This window comes from Salvelinus fontinalis, unplaced genomic scaffold, assembly GCF_029448725.1.
Source record: "Salvelinus fontinalis isolate EN_2023a unplaced genomic scaffold, ASM2944872v1 scaffold_0149, whole genome shotgun sequence".
NCBI lineage: Eukaryota > Metazoa > Chordata > Actinopteri > Salmoniformes > Salmonidae > Salvelinus > Salvelinus fontinalis.
The window spans coordinates 29,457-45,687 of NW_026600358.1; the positions used below are offsets into that span (position 1 = coordinate 29,457).

The 16,231-nt window shown below is 50.1% G+C and overlaps 1 protein-coding gene across 1 annotated transcript in view; it reads right to left on the reverse strand.

The window, feature by feature from the left end:
• Positions 1-3,173: 3,173 nt before the first annotated feature.
• Positions 3,174-16,231, reverse strand: part of LOC129843504 (uncharacterized) — a 92,161-nt gene continuing 79,103 nt past the window's right edge. The window contains exon 2 of the mRNA XM_055912257.1: positions 3,174-4,235. Coding sequence (XP_055768232.1) covers positions 4,036-4,235 — 200 coding nt within the window. The 3' untranslated portion in view covers positions 3,174-4,035. The remainder of the gene's footprint in view (positions 4,236-16,231) is intronic.

The window sequence follows — 16,231 nt, forward strand, 5'->3', positions numbered from 1 at the left end:
AGTTTGCCTGGTCACCACACTCCCATCCCCCCTTCAATGGGCATTCTGATGGTACCGATGAAGTATAGAGGGAATAATAAAACAAGAACTGAACTAGTGACTTCCTGCTGGGAATCCTGCTATGGTGTTCAGCAATGTGTGTTACACTAATACATCTCCCCCCTTGTGTTTCCTCTTCTATAGGATTCTTTTCATTGTGTTTGTGTATTGGTGCTCAAAGGGTAAGTGTGTCAATGTTCATCCCTGAGGACTTCCTAAAGGAGACACACAGAGAGGAGGACGAAGAGGAAGACGAGCTCTTCAGCTGAGACCTGTGTGAATGACTACCCTGCTGAGGTTTGCCCATCAGTCTGGGAGTTTCTCACAAACTTCTTCAAATGAATGAGTCACAGGCACAGCTCAAGACGTCTCTGTGAAGCAAAGGTGACGTAATGTTGGAGGCACAACGCTTGGATGCCTCTGCCAAAATATCAGGCCTGCCAATGGCAAACAGGAGAAAACACAGATACACTGGTTAATTCAGTTTGGGCCTGGAGCCCTGGGAACAGTTTGGGCATGGAGCCCTGGGTACAGCTTGGGCCTGGAGCCCTGGGAACAGTTTGGGCCTGGAGCCCTGGGCACAGCTTGGGCCTGGAGCCCTGGGCACAGCTTGGGCCTGGAGCCCTGGGAACAGTTTGGGCCTGGAGCCCTGGGAACAGTTTGGGCCTGGAGCCCTGGGCACAGTTTGGGCCTGGAGCCCTGGGCACAGTTTGGGCCTGGAGCCCTGGGCACAGCTTGGGCATGGAGCCCTGGGCACAGTTTGGGCATGGAGCCCTGGGCACAGTTTGGGCCTGGAGCCCTGGGCACAGTTTGGGCCTGGAGCCCTGGGCACAGCTTGGGCATGGAGCCCTGGGCACAGCTTGGGCATGGAGCCCTGGGCACAGTTTGGGCCTGGAGCCCTGGGCACAGCTTGGGCCTGGAGCCCTGGGCACAGTTTGGGCCTGGAGCCCTGGGCACAGCTTGGGCATGGAGCCCTGGGCACAGCTTGGGCCTGGAGCCCTGGGCACAGTTTGGGCATGGAGCCCTGGGCACAGCTTGGGCCTGGAGCCCTGGTCACAGCTTGGGCCTGGAGCCCTGGGCACAGCTTGGGCCTGGAGCCCTGGGCACAGTTTGGGCCTGGAGCCCTGGGCACAGTTTGGGCCTGGAGCCCTGGGCACAGCTTAGGCATGGAGCCCTGGGCACAGCTTGGGCATGGAGCCCTGGGCACAGTTTGGGCCTGGAGCCCTGGGCACAGCTTGGGCCTGGAGCCCTGGGCACAGTTTGGGCCTGGAGCCCTGGGCACAGCTTGGGCATGGAGCCCTGGGCACAGCTTGGGCCTGGAGCCCTGGGCACAGTTTGGGCATGGAGCCCTGGGCACAGCTTGGGCCTGGAGCCCTGGGCACAGCTTGGGCCTGGAGCCCTGGGCACAGCTTGGGCCTGGAGCCCTGGGCACAGTTTGGGCCTGGAGCCCTGGGCACAGTTTGGGCCTGGAGCCCTGGGCACAGTTTGGGCCTGGAGCCCTGGGCACAGCTCTCTTTGCGGGTGCATTATGACCCCCCTGCCCCCTAAGACAACCCAGATCTAGACACACTGCATGGCCCCATTTGCAGATATCTCAACTTTGAAACCATCTCAGGTCCAGTTATTCTCAGTGGATTAGTTTCCTATGAAACAGAGTTTGTTTCTGTTCTTCTCTGTTGAGCCCTTTGATTGATAATGACCATGTGATTCCTGCCAAACAGGCTTTAGAGTCAGAAGTGGAGAAGTGTTTTAGCGTTGTGTTTCAGCATTGTGTCCAGTTCACACGGACACTTCCAGCCCATGTCCAGTTCACACGGACACTTCCAGCCCATGTCCAGTTCACACGGACACTTCCAGCCCATGTCCAGAACACACGGACACTTCCAGCCCATATCCAGTTCACACGGACACTTCCAGCCCATGTCCAGTTCACACGGACACTTCCAGCCCATGTCCAGAACACACGGACACTTCCAGCCCATGTCCAGTTCACACGGACACTTCCAGCTCATGTCCAGAACACACGGACACTTCCAGCCCATATCCAGAACACACGGACACTTCCAGCCCATATCCAGTTCACACGGACACTTCCAGCCCATATCCAGTTCACACGGACACTTCCAGCCCATGTCCAGTTCACACTGACACTTCCAGCCCATGTCCAGAACACACGGACACTTCCAGCCCATATCCAGTTCACACGGACACTTCCAGCCCATATCCAGTTCACACGGACACTTCCAGCCCATATCCAGTTCACACGGACACTTCCAGCCCATGTCCAGAACACACGGACACTTCCAGCCCATGTCTAATACTGATGGTTGACATAAAAGTACAATATCACAGACTTGTTTCCACAGAATTTCCCATAATCTCCTTTTTTTGTGGGCGGGAAAGTTCCAAAGAAGTTTCTGAGAAGAGCAGAATGACCTTTTGTGGTCTGGAATGCATACAGTTGAGTGGCCTGCGTACTAGTTGAGTATAGATCGTTAATAATACCACAGTCAGTCTGTGTGGTTTGGTCTCTTTCTCTATTGTCCATTGTTCCAACTAATGTCTTAATGATAGATCTTCTCCTGTGGGTTTATAATGTATTTCCCACAGCATTAAACACAACTTAGAAACTGGGTGGTTTGAACCCTGAATGCTGATTGACTGAAAGCCGTGTGTATATCACGGGTAGGACAAAACAGTTGTTTTTACTGCTCTAATTAAGTTGGTAACCAGTTTAGCAGACTCAACCCCAGTCCACATCATTCCCAGACTCATCCCCAGACTCAACCCCAGTCCACATCATCCCCAGACTCATCCCCAGACTCAATCCCAGTCCACATCATCCCCAGACTCAACCCCAGACTCATCCCCAGACTCAACCCCAGTCCACATCATCCCCAGACTCAACCCCAGTCCACATCAACCCCAGACTCATCCCCAGACTCAAGCCCAGTCCACATCATCGCCAGACTCAACCCCAGTCCACATCATCCCCAGACTCAACCCCAGTGCACATCATCCCCAGACTCAACCCCAGTCCACATCATCCCCAGACTCATCCCCAGACTCAACCCCAGTCCACATCATCCCCAGACTCAACCCCAGTCCACATCAACCCCAGACTCATCCCCAGACTCAAGCCCAGTCCACATCAACGCCAGACTCAACCCCAGTCCACATCAACCCCAGACTCATCCCCAGACTCAAGCCCAGTCCACATCATCGCCAGACTCAACCCCAGTCCACATCATCCCCAGACTCAACCCCAGACTCAACCCCAGTCTACATCATCCCCAGACTCAACCCCAGTCCACATCAACCCCAGACTCATCCCCAGACTCAAGCCCAGTGCACATCATCGCCAGACTCAAGCCCAGTCCACATCATCCCCAGACTCAACCCCAGTGCACATCATCCCCAGACTCAACCCCAGTCCACATCATCCCCAGACTCAACCCCAGTACACATCAACCCCAGACTCAACCCCAGACTCAAGCCCAGTGCACATCATCCCCAGACTCAACCCCAGTGCACATCATCCCCAGACTCAACCCCAGTCCACATCATCCCCAGACTCAATCCCAGTACATATCAACCCCAGACTCATCCCCAGACTCAAGCCCAGTGCACATCATCCCCAGACTCAACCCCAGTGCACATCATCCTCAGACTCAACCCCAGTCCACATCAACCCCAGACTCATCCCCAGACTCAACCCCAGTCTACAGCATCCCCAAACTCAACCCCAGTCCAATCCATTGTAGCCTGTTAGATTATATGGGCTGTTTGTGTGCTGTTGGGTCTGGTACCATCAGGGGCTGGATTGGTATCAATGGACTGGGTGAGCTTTACAGACTCTCTCACACATAGTTTTGTGAGGGAATACACTGAAGTAATTTCAGTTCCTTCATCTGCATTGATCTGAAAGCAATGGGTGGATGGAAGGGATTTCACCAGTGAGTGCTGATTAAGGAATGGAAAGCTAATTCCACAGGCTCAGTAGCACAGTAGAATAGAAGGTTTGGCTTGTCTTTCATTGGCTAAACTAAATGTTGTTGAGGACGTCAAGTACGGATTGGTTGACTTACCGAAGCCGAATGCAGCAGGAGCAGGGATAGGAGCAGACTGGACAGGAGTGGACGTGTAGAGACCGGTCACCAGCAGACCATCAAAATAAGTACTGGTGGAGACAGTCACTGTGGAGAGACAGAAAGAGAGAGATTTTTATTAATTTTGAAACATTCGTTCAACAGTGTGTGTATTTTTTCTTTCAACAGGTCTCCTTAACTACACACGGTAGCTAATTGCCCAGTGTGATGTTTCACTATCTGACAGAGAACGTGCCTCGCACCACCACTCCTCTCACATCTTCACTGCTGCTAACGAGACTAACGAGCCTAACGAGCATAACGACCCTCAGAACACAGGTGTTAACAAGGACTCTAGCAAGGCCGGTTAGAGAGGGGAAGGTGAGAAGGAATCCCCTGAGGGAGGGTGGGGTGAGGCGAAGGGAAAGAAAGGGGGAGGGCAGGAGGGAGATAGAGAGAGTAATAAAGTGGGTGAGAGAGAGAGGGGAGCAGGGAGGCAGAGAGGGATAGAGGGGAGCAGGGAGGTAGAGAGGGAGAGAGGGGAGCAGGGAGGTAGAGAGGGAGAGAGGGGAGCAAGGAGGTAGAGAGGGAGAGAGGGGAGCAAGGAGGTAGAGAGGGAGAGAGGGGAGCAGGGAGGCAGAGAGGGAGAGAGGGGAGCAGGGAGGTAGAGAGGGAGAGAGGGGAGCAGGGAGGCAGAGAGGGAGAGAGGGGAGCAGGGCGGTAGAGAGGGAGAGAGGGAGAGAGGGAGCAGGGAGGCAGAGAGGGAGAGAGGGGAGCAGGGAGGCAGAGAGGGAGAGAGGGGAGCAGAGAGGGAGAGAGGGGAGCAAGGAGGTAGAGAGGGAGAGAGGGGAGCAGGGAGGCAGAGAGGGAGAGAGGGGAGCAGGGAGGCAGAGAGGGAGAGAGGGGAGCAAGGAGGTAGAGAGGGAGAGAGGGGAGCAGGGAGGTAGAGAGGGAGAGAGGGGAGCAGGGAGGTAGAGAGGGAGAGAGGGGAGCAGGGAGGTAGAGAGGGAGAGAGGGGAGCAGGGAGGCAGAGAGGGGAGCAAGGAGGTAGAGAGGGAGAGAGGGGAGCAGGGAGGTATAGAGGGAGAGAGGAGAGCAGGGAGGTAGAGAGGGAGAGAGGGGAGCAGGGAGGTAGAGAGGGAGAGAGGGGAACAGGGAGGTAGAGAGGGAGAGAGGGGAGCAGGGAGGTAGAGAGGGAGAGAGGGGAGCAGGGAGGTAGAGAGGGAGAGAGAGGAGCAGGGAGGTAGAGAGGGAGAGCGGGGAGCAGGGAGGTAGAGAGGGAGAGAGGGGAGCAGGGAGGTAGAGAGGGAGAGAGGGGAGCAGGGAGGTAGAGAGGGAGAGAGGGGAGCAGGGAGGGAGAGAGGGAGAGAGGGGAGCAGGGAGGGAGAGAGGGGAGCAGGGAGGTAGAGAGGGAGAGAGGGGAGCAGGGAGGTAGAGAGGGATAGAGGGGAGCAGGGAGGCAGAGCGGGAGAGAGGGGAGCAGGGAGGTAGAGAGGGAGAGAGGGGAGCAGGGAGGGAGAGAGGGGAGCAGGGAGGTAGAGAGGGAGAGAGGGGATCAGGGAGGCAGAGAGGGAGAGAGGGGAGCAAGGAGGTAGAGAGGGAGAGAGGGGAGCAGGGAGGCAGAGAGGGAGAGAGGGGAGCAGGGAGGTAGAGAGGGAGAGAGGGGAGCAGGGAGGGAGAGAGGGAGAGAGGGGAGCAGGGAGGGAGAGAGGGGAGCAGGGAGGTAGATAGGGAGAGAGGGGAGCAGGGAGGTAGAGAGGGATAGAGGGGAGCAGGGAGGCAGAGCGGGAGAGAGGGGAGCAGGGAGGTAGAAAGGGAGAGAGGGGAGCAGGGAGGGAGAGAGGGGAGCAGGGAGGTAGAGAGGGAGAGAGGGGATCAGGGAGGCAGAGAGGGAGAGAGGGGAGCAAGGAGGTAGAGAGGGAGAGAGGGGAGCAGGGAGGCAGAGAGGGAGAGAGGGGAGCAGGGAGGTAGAGAGGGGAGCAGGGAGGCAGAGAGGGAGAGAGGGAGAGAGGGGAGCAGGGAGGTAGAGAGGGAGAGAGGGGAGCAGGGAGGAAGAGAGGGAGAGAGGGGAGCAGGGAGGTAGAGAGGGGAGCAGGGAGGCAGAGAGGGAGAGAGGGAGAGAGGGGAGCAGGGAGGTAGAGAGGGAGAGAGGGGAGCAGGGAGGAAGAGAGGGAGAGAGGGGAGCAGGGAGGTATAGAGGGGAGCAGGGCGGCAGAGAGGGAGAGGACATAGATGGGTGTGCAGGTGCTGGTGTAACAGTATAACTTTAGTACGTCCCCTCGCCCCGACCTCGGGCGCGAACCAGGGACCCTCTGCACACATCAACAACAGTCACCCACGAAGCATCGTTACCCATCGCTCCACAAAGGCCTCGGCCCTTGCAGAGCAAGGGGAAACCCTACTTCAAGTCTCAGAGCAAGTGACGTAACCGAGTGAAACGCTATTAGCGCGTACCCGCTAACTAGCTAGCCATTTCACATCCGTTACACTGGGCAGCTCCAGGGGTGGTGGTGGCACACTGTCACAGATGCTACCTGCTATCACTGGGAAGTGTCATTTCACCCAACAAGAGTAACCCTGGAGCAGGTCAAGTGGAGGTCTGAGTCACATACTGTAGAGTAACCCAACATAACGTTGTCTGATACAACCAGCCACTGTGACATACTACTAACAAGCTGGAGAAACAGTACAGTAAATTGAATCAGCTCATCCATATTGTGTCCGTAAAATGTATGTAGTACTGTATGTATATACTACTGTATGTATATAGTACTGTATGTATATAGTACTGTATGTATATGGTACTGTATGTATATAGTACTGTATGTATATAGTACTGTATGTATATAGTACTGTATGTATATAGTATGTATGTATATAGTACTGTATGTATAAAGTATATGTGTATATAGTACTATATCTATATAGTACTGTATGTATATAGTATGAATGTGTATAGTATGTATATAGTACTATATCTATATAGTATGTATAAGATGGAAGTAGAAGCCTAAGTGTTGATGTTCATTAGTTTACTCCAATTATGGGAGGGGTGGTACGGGTAGGGGAAAATAATAAAGGAAAATATATATATATATTTTAAATATATGTGTGTGTGTGTGTGTGTGTGTGTGTGTGTGTGTGTGTGTGTGTGTGTGTGTGTGTGTGTGTGTGTGTGTGTGTGTGTGTGTGTGTGTGTGTGTGTGTGTGTGTGTGTGTGTGTGTGTGTGTGTGTGTATGTATGTATGTATGTATGTATGTATGTATGTATGTATGTATGTATGTATGTATGTATGTATGTATGTATGTATGTATGTATGTATGTATATATATATTTCCCCCCAAAATCATATGCGGGATTGGAAGTGATGCAGACAATTACATTGATGGAAGCTACAACTGCAGTATTAAAGGTGATCCTCCCCTAAAAAAATAAATATTATAATGAATATCATTTGAGGAGCTTATTGGCTTGTATGATTGCCATGGTGACCAACCAAACAATTCACCCCAGTGTTCCCAGTTCATCCCAATTCATTTCCTGGTCTCAGTGTGGGATCCATCCAGTCCAGGAAACCCCAGTGTCCCCCTGAGGAAGCAGGTTAGCTAGCTAATGCTTTTCTGTGTATGCCTAACTCGGAGTGACAGGACCACAGCACCACATGACTACATTACTGGAGTTGCTGTAAAACTCCACTAGTCACATGACTACATTACTGGAGTTGCTGTAAAACTCCACTAGTCACATGACTACATTACTGGAGTTGCTGTAAAACTCCACTAGTCACATGACTACATTACTGGAGTTGCTGTAAAACTCCACTAGTCACATGACTACATTACTGAAGTCACTGTAAAACTTCACTAGTCACATGACTACATTACTGGAGTTACTGTAAAACTCCACAGCACCACATGACTACATTACTGAAGTTACTGTAAAACTTCACCAGTCACATGACTACATTACTGGAGTTACTGTAAAACTTCACTAGTCACATGACTACATTACTGAAGTTACTGTAAAACTTCACTAGTCACATGACTACATTACTGGAGTTACTGTAAAACTCCACTAGTCACATGACTCCATTACTGAAGTTACTGTAAAACTTCACTTGTCACATGACTACATTACTGGAGTTACTGTAAAACTCCACTAGTCACATGACTACATTACTGAAGTTACTGTAAAACTTCACTTGTCACATGACTACATTACTGGAGTTACTGTAAAACTCCACTAGTCACATGGCTACATTACTGGAGTTACTGTAAAACTCCACAGCACCACATGACTACATTACTATAAAACTCCACTAGTCACATGACTACATTACTGGAGTTACTGTAAAACTCCACTAGTCACATGACTACATTACTGTAAAACTCCACTAGTCACATGACTACATTACTGGAGTTACTGTAAAGCTTCACTAGTCACATGACTACATTACTGGAGTTACTGTAAAACTCCACTAGTCACATGACTACATTACTGGAGTTACTGTAAAATTCCACTAGTCACATGACTACATTACTGGAGTTACTGTAAAATTCCACTAGTCACATGACTACATTACTGGAGTTGCTGTAAAACTCCACTAGTCACATGACTACATTACTGGAGTTGCTGTAAAACTCCACTAGTCACATGACTACATTACTGGAGTTACTGTAAAACTCCACTAGTCACATGACTACATTACTGGAGTTACTGTAAAACTCCACTAGTCACATGACTACATTACTGGAGTTACTGTAAAACTCCACTAGTCACATGGCTACAATACTGGAGTTACTGTAAAACTCCACTAGTCACATGACTAGAGAGTGACAGGCCCGTTGAACTACATGCCCACATCACCAGTGTAAAAACACAAGAGGACAGCTTCAGTGTGATGAAACATCACTGGACTACATGACTACAGAGTGACACGACCACATAAATAAATCAATGACATAAAACACTGCAAAAAACATAAACTAGTATAAAAAGATAACGGGTCTATGTGTCTGTGTGTGTGTCTGTCTGTCTGTCTGTCTGTCTGTCTGTCTGTCTGTCTGTCTGTCTGTCTGTCTGTGTGTGTCTGTCTGTCTGTCTGTCTGTCTGTCTGTCTGTCTGTCTGTCTGTCTGTCTGTCTGTCTGTCTGTCTGTCTGTCTGTCTGTCTGTCTGTCTGTTTGGATGTTTGGATGACTTAGTCTCTGTCTCCAACGTGTGTATTAGTCTCTGTCTGTCTCCAACGTGTATTAGTCTCTGTCTCCAACATGTGTATTAGTCTCTGTCTCCAACATGTGTATTAGTCTCTGTCTCCAACATGTGTATTAGTCTCTGTCTGTCTCCAACACGTGTATTAGTCTCTGTCTGTCTCCAACATGTGTATTAGTCTCTGTCTCCAACGTGTATTAGTCTCTCTCTGTCTCCAACATGTGTATTAGTCTCTGTCTCCAACGTGTATTAGTCTCTGTCTGTCTCCAACATGTGTATTAGTCTCTGTCTGTCTCCAACATGTGTATTAGTCTCTGTCTGTCTCCAACATGTGTATTAGTCTCTGTCTGTCTCCAACGTGTATTAGTCTCTGTCTGTCTCCAACATGTGTATTAGTCTCTGTCTGTCTCCAACATGTGTATTAGTCTCTGTCTGTCTCCAACATGTGTTATAGTCTCTGTCTGTCTCCAACACGTGTATTAGTCTCTGTCTGTCTCCAACACGTGTATTAGTCTCTGTCTGTCTCCAACACGTGTATTAGTCTCTGTCTGTCTCCAACACGTGTATTAGTCTCTGTCTGTCTCCAACATGTGTATTAGTCTCTGTCTGTCTCCAACATGTGTTATAGTCTCTGTCTGTCTCCAACATGTGTATTAGTCTCTGTCTCCAACGTGTATTAGTCTCTGTCTGTCTCCAACATGTGTATTAGTCTCTGTCTCCAACACGTGTATTAGTCTCTGTCTCCAACACGTGTATTAGTCTCTGTCTGTCTCCAACATGTGTATTAGTCTCTGTCTCCAACGTGTATTAGTCTCTCTCTGTCTCCAACACGTGTATTAGTCTCTGTCTCCAACACGTGTATTAGTCTCTGTCTGTCTCCAACACGTGTATTAGTCTCTGTCTGTCTCCAACACGTATATTAGTCTCTGTCTGTCTCCAACATGTGTATTAGTCTCTGTCTGTCTCCAACATGTGTTATAGTCTCTGTCTGTCTCCAACATGTATATTAGTCTCTGTCTGTCTCCAACATGTGTATTAGTCTCTGTCTACAACGTGTATTAGTCTCTGTCTGTCTCCAACACGTGTATTAGTCTCTGTCTGTCTCCAACATGTGTTATAGTCTCTGTCTCCAACATGTGTATTAGTCTCTCTCTGTCTCCAACACGTGTATTAGTCTCTGTCTCCAACACGTGTATTAGTCTCTGTCTGTCTCCAACATGTGTATTAGTCTCTGTCTCCAACATGTGTATTAGTCTCTGTCTGTCTCCAACATGTGTTATAGTCTCTCTCTGTCTCCAACACGTGTATTAGTCTCTGTCTCCAACACGTGTATTAGTCTCTGTCTCCAACATGTGTATTAGTCTCTGTCTCCAACATGTGTATTAGTCTCTGTCTGTCTCCAACATGTGTATTAGTCTCTGTCTGTCTCCAACATGTGTATTAGTCTCTGTCTGTCTCCAACATGTGTATTAGTCTCTGTCTGTCTCCAACATGTGTATTAGTCTCTGTCTGTCTCCAACATGTGTATTAGTCTCTGTCTCCAACATGTGTATTAGTCTCTGTCTGTCTCCAACATGTGTATTAGTCTCTGTCTGTCTCCAACATGTATATTAGTCTCTGTCTGTCTCCAACACGTGTATTAGTCTCTGTCTGTCTCCAACATGTGTATTAGTCTCTGTCTGTCTCCAACATGTGTATTAGTCTCTGTCTGTCTCCAACATGTGTTATAGTCTCTGTCTGTCTCCAACATGTGTATTAGTCTCTGTCGCCAACATGTGTATTAGTCTCTGTCTGTCTCCAACATGTGTATTAGTCTCTGTCGCCAACATGTGTATTAGTCTCTGTCTCCAACATGTGTAAATTTGGTGGACTTCTCCATTAACTATTCAGGCTGTGTTTCTATGATCTATGATCCATGTTGAAAGGCATACCGTGTGTGTCTGCACAGTGCTAGCCCTGTCTATCTCCTCCTTGTCTCTCTCCCACAGTATATCTCCATCCCATATCTCTCCTGCCTGTCTCTCTCTCTTCATCTGTCAATCTCCTCTCTCTCTCTCCTCCTTGTCTCTCTCCCACAGTATATCTCCATCCTATATCTCTCCTGCCTCTGTCTCTCTCCTCCCTGTCTCTCTCCCTCTGTCTTTCTCCTCCCTCTCTCTCTTCATCTGTCAATCTCCTCTCTCTCTCTCCTCCCTGTCTCTCTCTCCTCCATGTCTGTTTCATCTCTCTCTCTCCTCCCTGTCTCTCTCTCTCCTCCATGTCTGTTTAATCTCTGTCTCTCTCCTCCCTGTCTCTCTCCTCCCTGTCTCTTTCCTCCCTGTCTCTCTCTCTCCTCCATGTCTGTTTCATCTCTCTCTCTCTCCTCCCTGTCTCTCTCTTTCCTCCATGTCTGTTTAATCTCTGTCTCTCTCCTCCCTGTCTCTCTCTCTCCTCCATGTCTGTTTCATCTCTGTCTCTCTCCTCCCTGTCTCTCTCTTCCCTGTCTCTCTCCTCAACAATGCAGACTCAATAATTTATCCACCACTCCCAGTGCATTATCAGACCCTATCCTCCTCTTTCTTACCCCTCTCTCCTCCTTTCTGCTTATCCAACTCTCTCCTCCTCTCTCCTCCTTTCTGTTTAATATCCAACCCTCTCCTCTCTCTCTCTCTCTTCTCTCTCCTCCTCTCTCCTCCTCCTCTCTCCTCCTTTCTGTTTAATATCCAACCCTCTCCTCCTCTCTCTCTCTTCTCTCTCCCCTCTCTCCTCTCCTGGCTTCTAGTACTACATGTCATCTACATCCCTGCATTTTGTATGATATACGTCTACTTTTTGTACCCTGAACCTGGAAAACGACTTGATGTGCTTTTAAACTGATGCACATCCTCAGATTCCTGTCTCTGTAACACCATGTCCCTCTATCATTATACCACCACTGACTACTGCTATTCAATATGCTGTACCTTTTCTGTGCTGTATTTATCCACTAGTTTAGTCTAGCGAGGCTCTGCTTGTAACGGGTGGGGGAAAGTCCATTGTGTCTCTCAGGGAAGGAATTACGTGCATGTCAGTGTGTGTATAGGAAAGCATTACTACATTTATCATATTCAATAGGTTCCTGTATAGCACGTCGTAAAACTCTGAGAGTGCGTTCAAAAAATGCTCTCACAATCACAAGTCATCATCATGCTCTATACTGAGAGAGTGTTGACGGCTTCTACTGTAGGCTGTTTTAGATACAAATAAATACATGATCTGTTCAACAGATCTGTCCTGGAGGAAAATATTTACTGTTGTGTTCATAATATGCAATGTATTCACATAGGAGTAGGGAGACAGAGCTGTTATGGTGTGATAATGTATTGATCTAGGAGCAGGGAGCCAGAGCTGTTATGATGTGATAATGTATTGATCTAGGAGCAGGGAGACAGAGCTGTTATGATGTGATAATGTATTGATCTAGGAGCAGGGAGACAGAGCTGTTATGATGTGATAATGTATTGATCTAGGAGCAGGGAGACAGAGCTGTTATGGTGTGATAATGTATTGATCTAGGAGCAGGGAGACAGAGCTGTTATGATGTGATAATGTATTGATCTAGGAGCAGGGAGACAGAGCTGTTATGGTGTGATAATGTATTGATCTAGGAGCAGGGAGACAGAGCTGTTATGGTGTGATAATGTATTGATCTAGGAGCAGGGAGCCAGAGCTGTTATGATGTGATAATGTATTGATCTAGGAGCAGGGAGACAGAGCTGTAATGATGTAATAATGTATTGATCTAGGAGCAGGGAGACAGAGCTGTTATGATGTGATAATGTATTGATCTAGGAGTAGAGAGACAGAGCTGTTATGGTGTGATAATGTATTGATCTAGGAGCAGGGAGACAGAGCTGTTATGGTGTGATAATGTATTGATCTAGGAGCAGGGAGACAGAGCTGTTATGGTGTGATAATGTATTGATCTAGGAGCAGGGAGACAGAGCTGTTATGGTGTGATAATGTATTGATCTAGGAGCAGGGAGACAGAGCTGTTATGGTGTGATAATGGACCACACTCTGATAAATTGTGATGCTGTTTTTCTCTTTCACACTCATTTCTACATTCTACATGTCCTGAATTCTGAGGTTATCCACTTCACTCCTTCACACTACCACACACACACACACACACACACACACACACACACACACACACACACACACACACACACACACACACACACACACACACACACACACACACACACACACACACACACACCTCCAGAATGCGTTACAACTATTTTCATGAGGAACAGAGAGTTACGAGAGGCCAGGGGAGATGGAGATGGAGGAATGGAGGGATGGAGGGATGGAGGGATGGAGGAATGGAGGAATGGAGGAATGGAGGAATGGATGTGGATGGAGGAATGGAGGAATGGAGGAATGGGGGATGGAGGAATGGAGGAATGGATGTGGATGGAGGGATGGATGTGGATGGGGATGGAGGGATGGAGGGATGGAGGGATGGATGTGGATGGAGGGATGGAGGGATGGAGGGATGGATGTGGATGGAGGGATGGAGGGATGGATGTGGATGGAGGAATGGAGGAATGGAGGGATGGAGGAATGGAGGAATGGATGTGGATGGAGGAATGGAGGAATGGAGGGATGGAGGAATGGATGTGGATGGAGGGATGGATGTGGATGGGGATGGAGGGATGGAGGGATGGAGGGATGGAGGGATGGAGGAATGGAGGAATGGAGGAATGGATGTGGATGGAGGAATGGAGGAATGGAGGGATGGAGGAATGGAGGAATGGATGTGGATGGAGGGATGGATGTGGATGGGGATGGAGGGATGGAGGGATGGATGGATGGAGGATGGAGGATGGAGGAATGGAGGGATGGAGGAATGGAGGAATGGAGGGATGGAGGAATGGAGGGATGGAGGGATGGAGGAATTGATGTGGATGGAGGGATGGAGGAATGGAGGGATTGAGGGATGGAAGAATGGAGGGATGGAGGGATGGAGGGATGGAGGAATTGATGTGGATGTAGGAATGGATGTGGATGGATGGATGGAGGAATGGAGGGATGGAGGAATGGAGGAATGGAGGGATGGATGTGGATGGAGGGATGGAGGGATGGAGGGATGGAGGGATGGAGGAATGGAGGAATGGGGGAATGGGGGGATGGAGGGATGGAGGAATGGAGGGATGGAGGGATGGAGGATGGAGGAATGGAGGAATGGAGGGATGGAGGAATTGATGTGGATGGAGGGATGGAGGAATGGAGGGATTGAGGGATGGAGGAATGGAGGGATGGAGGGATGGAGGAATTGATGTGGATGTAGGAATGGATGTGGATGGATGGATGGAGGAATGGAGGGATGGAGGGATGGAGGGATGGAGGGATGGAGGGACGGAGGGATGGAGGGATGGAGGGATGGAGGATGGAGGAATGGATGTCGATGGAGGGATGGAGGGATGGAGGGATGGATGTGGATGGAGGAATGGAGGGATGGAGGGAAGAAGGGATGGAGGAATGGATGGAGGGATGGAGGAATGGATGGATGGAGGGATGGAGGGATGGAGGAATGGAGTGATGGAGGGTTGGAGGAATGGAGGGATGGAGGGATGGAGGGATGAAGGGATGGAGGGATGGAGGGATGGAGGAATGGAGGGATGGGGGATGGAGGGATGGAGGGATTGGGGATGGAGGGATGGAGGGATGAATGGAGGGATGGAGGGATGGAGGGATGGATGTGGATGGAGGGATGGAGGGATGGAGGGATGGAGGAATGGAGGGATGGAGGGGTGGATGGATGGAGGAATGGAGGGAGGGAGGGATGGATTTGGATGGAGGGATGGAGGAATGGAGGAATGGAGGGATGGAGGGATGGAGGGATGGATGTGGAAGGAGGGATGGAGGAATGGAGGAATGGAGCGATGGAGGGATGGAGGGATGGATTTGGATGGAGGGATGGAGGAATGGAGGGATGGAGGGATGGATTTCGATGGAGGGATGGAGGGATGGAGGAATGGAGGGAGGGAGGGATGGATTTGGATGGAGGGATGGAGGAATGGAGGAATGGAGGGATGGAGGGATGGAGGGATGGATTTGGATGGAGGGATGGAGGGATGGAGGGATGGAGGGATGGAGGGATGGATTTGGATGGAGGGATGGAGGAATGGAGGTGATGGAGGGATGGAGGGATAGAGGAATGGATGGAGGGATGGATGGAGGGATGGAGGAATGGAGGGATGGAGGGATGGAGGAATGGATGGAGGAATGGATGTGGATGGAGGGATGGATGGAGGGATGGAAGAATGGAGGGATGGAGGGATGGATGGAGGAGTGGAGGAATGGAGGGATGGGGGAATGGAGGAATGGAGGGATGGAGGGATGTAGGGATGGAGGAATGGAGGGATGGATGGATGGATGGAGGGATGGAGGGATGGAGGAATGGAGGAATGGAGGAATGGAGGGATGGAGCAATGGAGGAATGGAGGGATGGAGGGATGGATTTGGATGGAGGAATGGAGGGATGGAGGGATGGAGGGATGGAGGAATGGAGGGATGGAGGGATGGAGGGATGGAGGAATGGAGGGATGGAGGAATGGAGGGATGGAGGGATGGATTTGGATGGAGGGATGGAGGAATGGAGGAATGGAGGGATGGAGGAATGGAGGGATGGAGGGATGGAGGAATGGAGGATGGAGGGATGGAGGGATGGAGGGATGGAGGGATGGAGGGATGGATGTGGATGGAGGGATGGAGGGATGGAGGGATGGAGGAATGGAGGGATGGAGGGAAGGATGTGGATGGAGGGGAGGAGGGATGGAGGGATGGAGGAATGGAGGGATGGTGGGATGGAGGAATGGAGGGATGGAGGGATGGATTTGGATGGAGGGATGGAGGGATGGATGT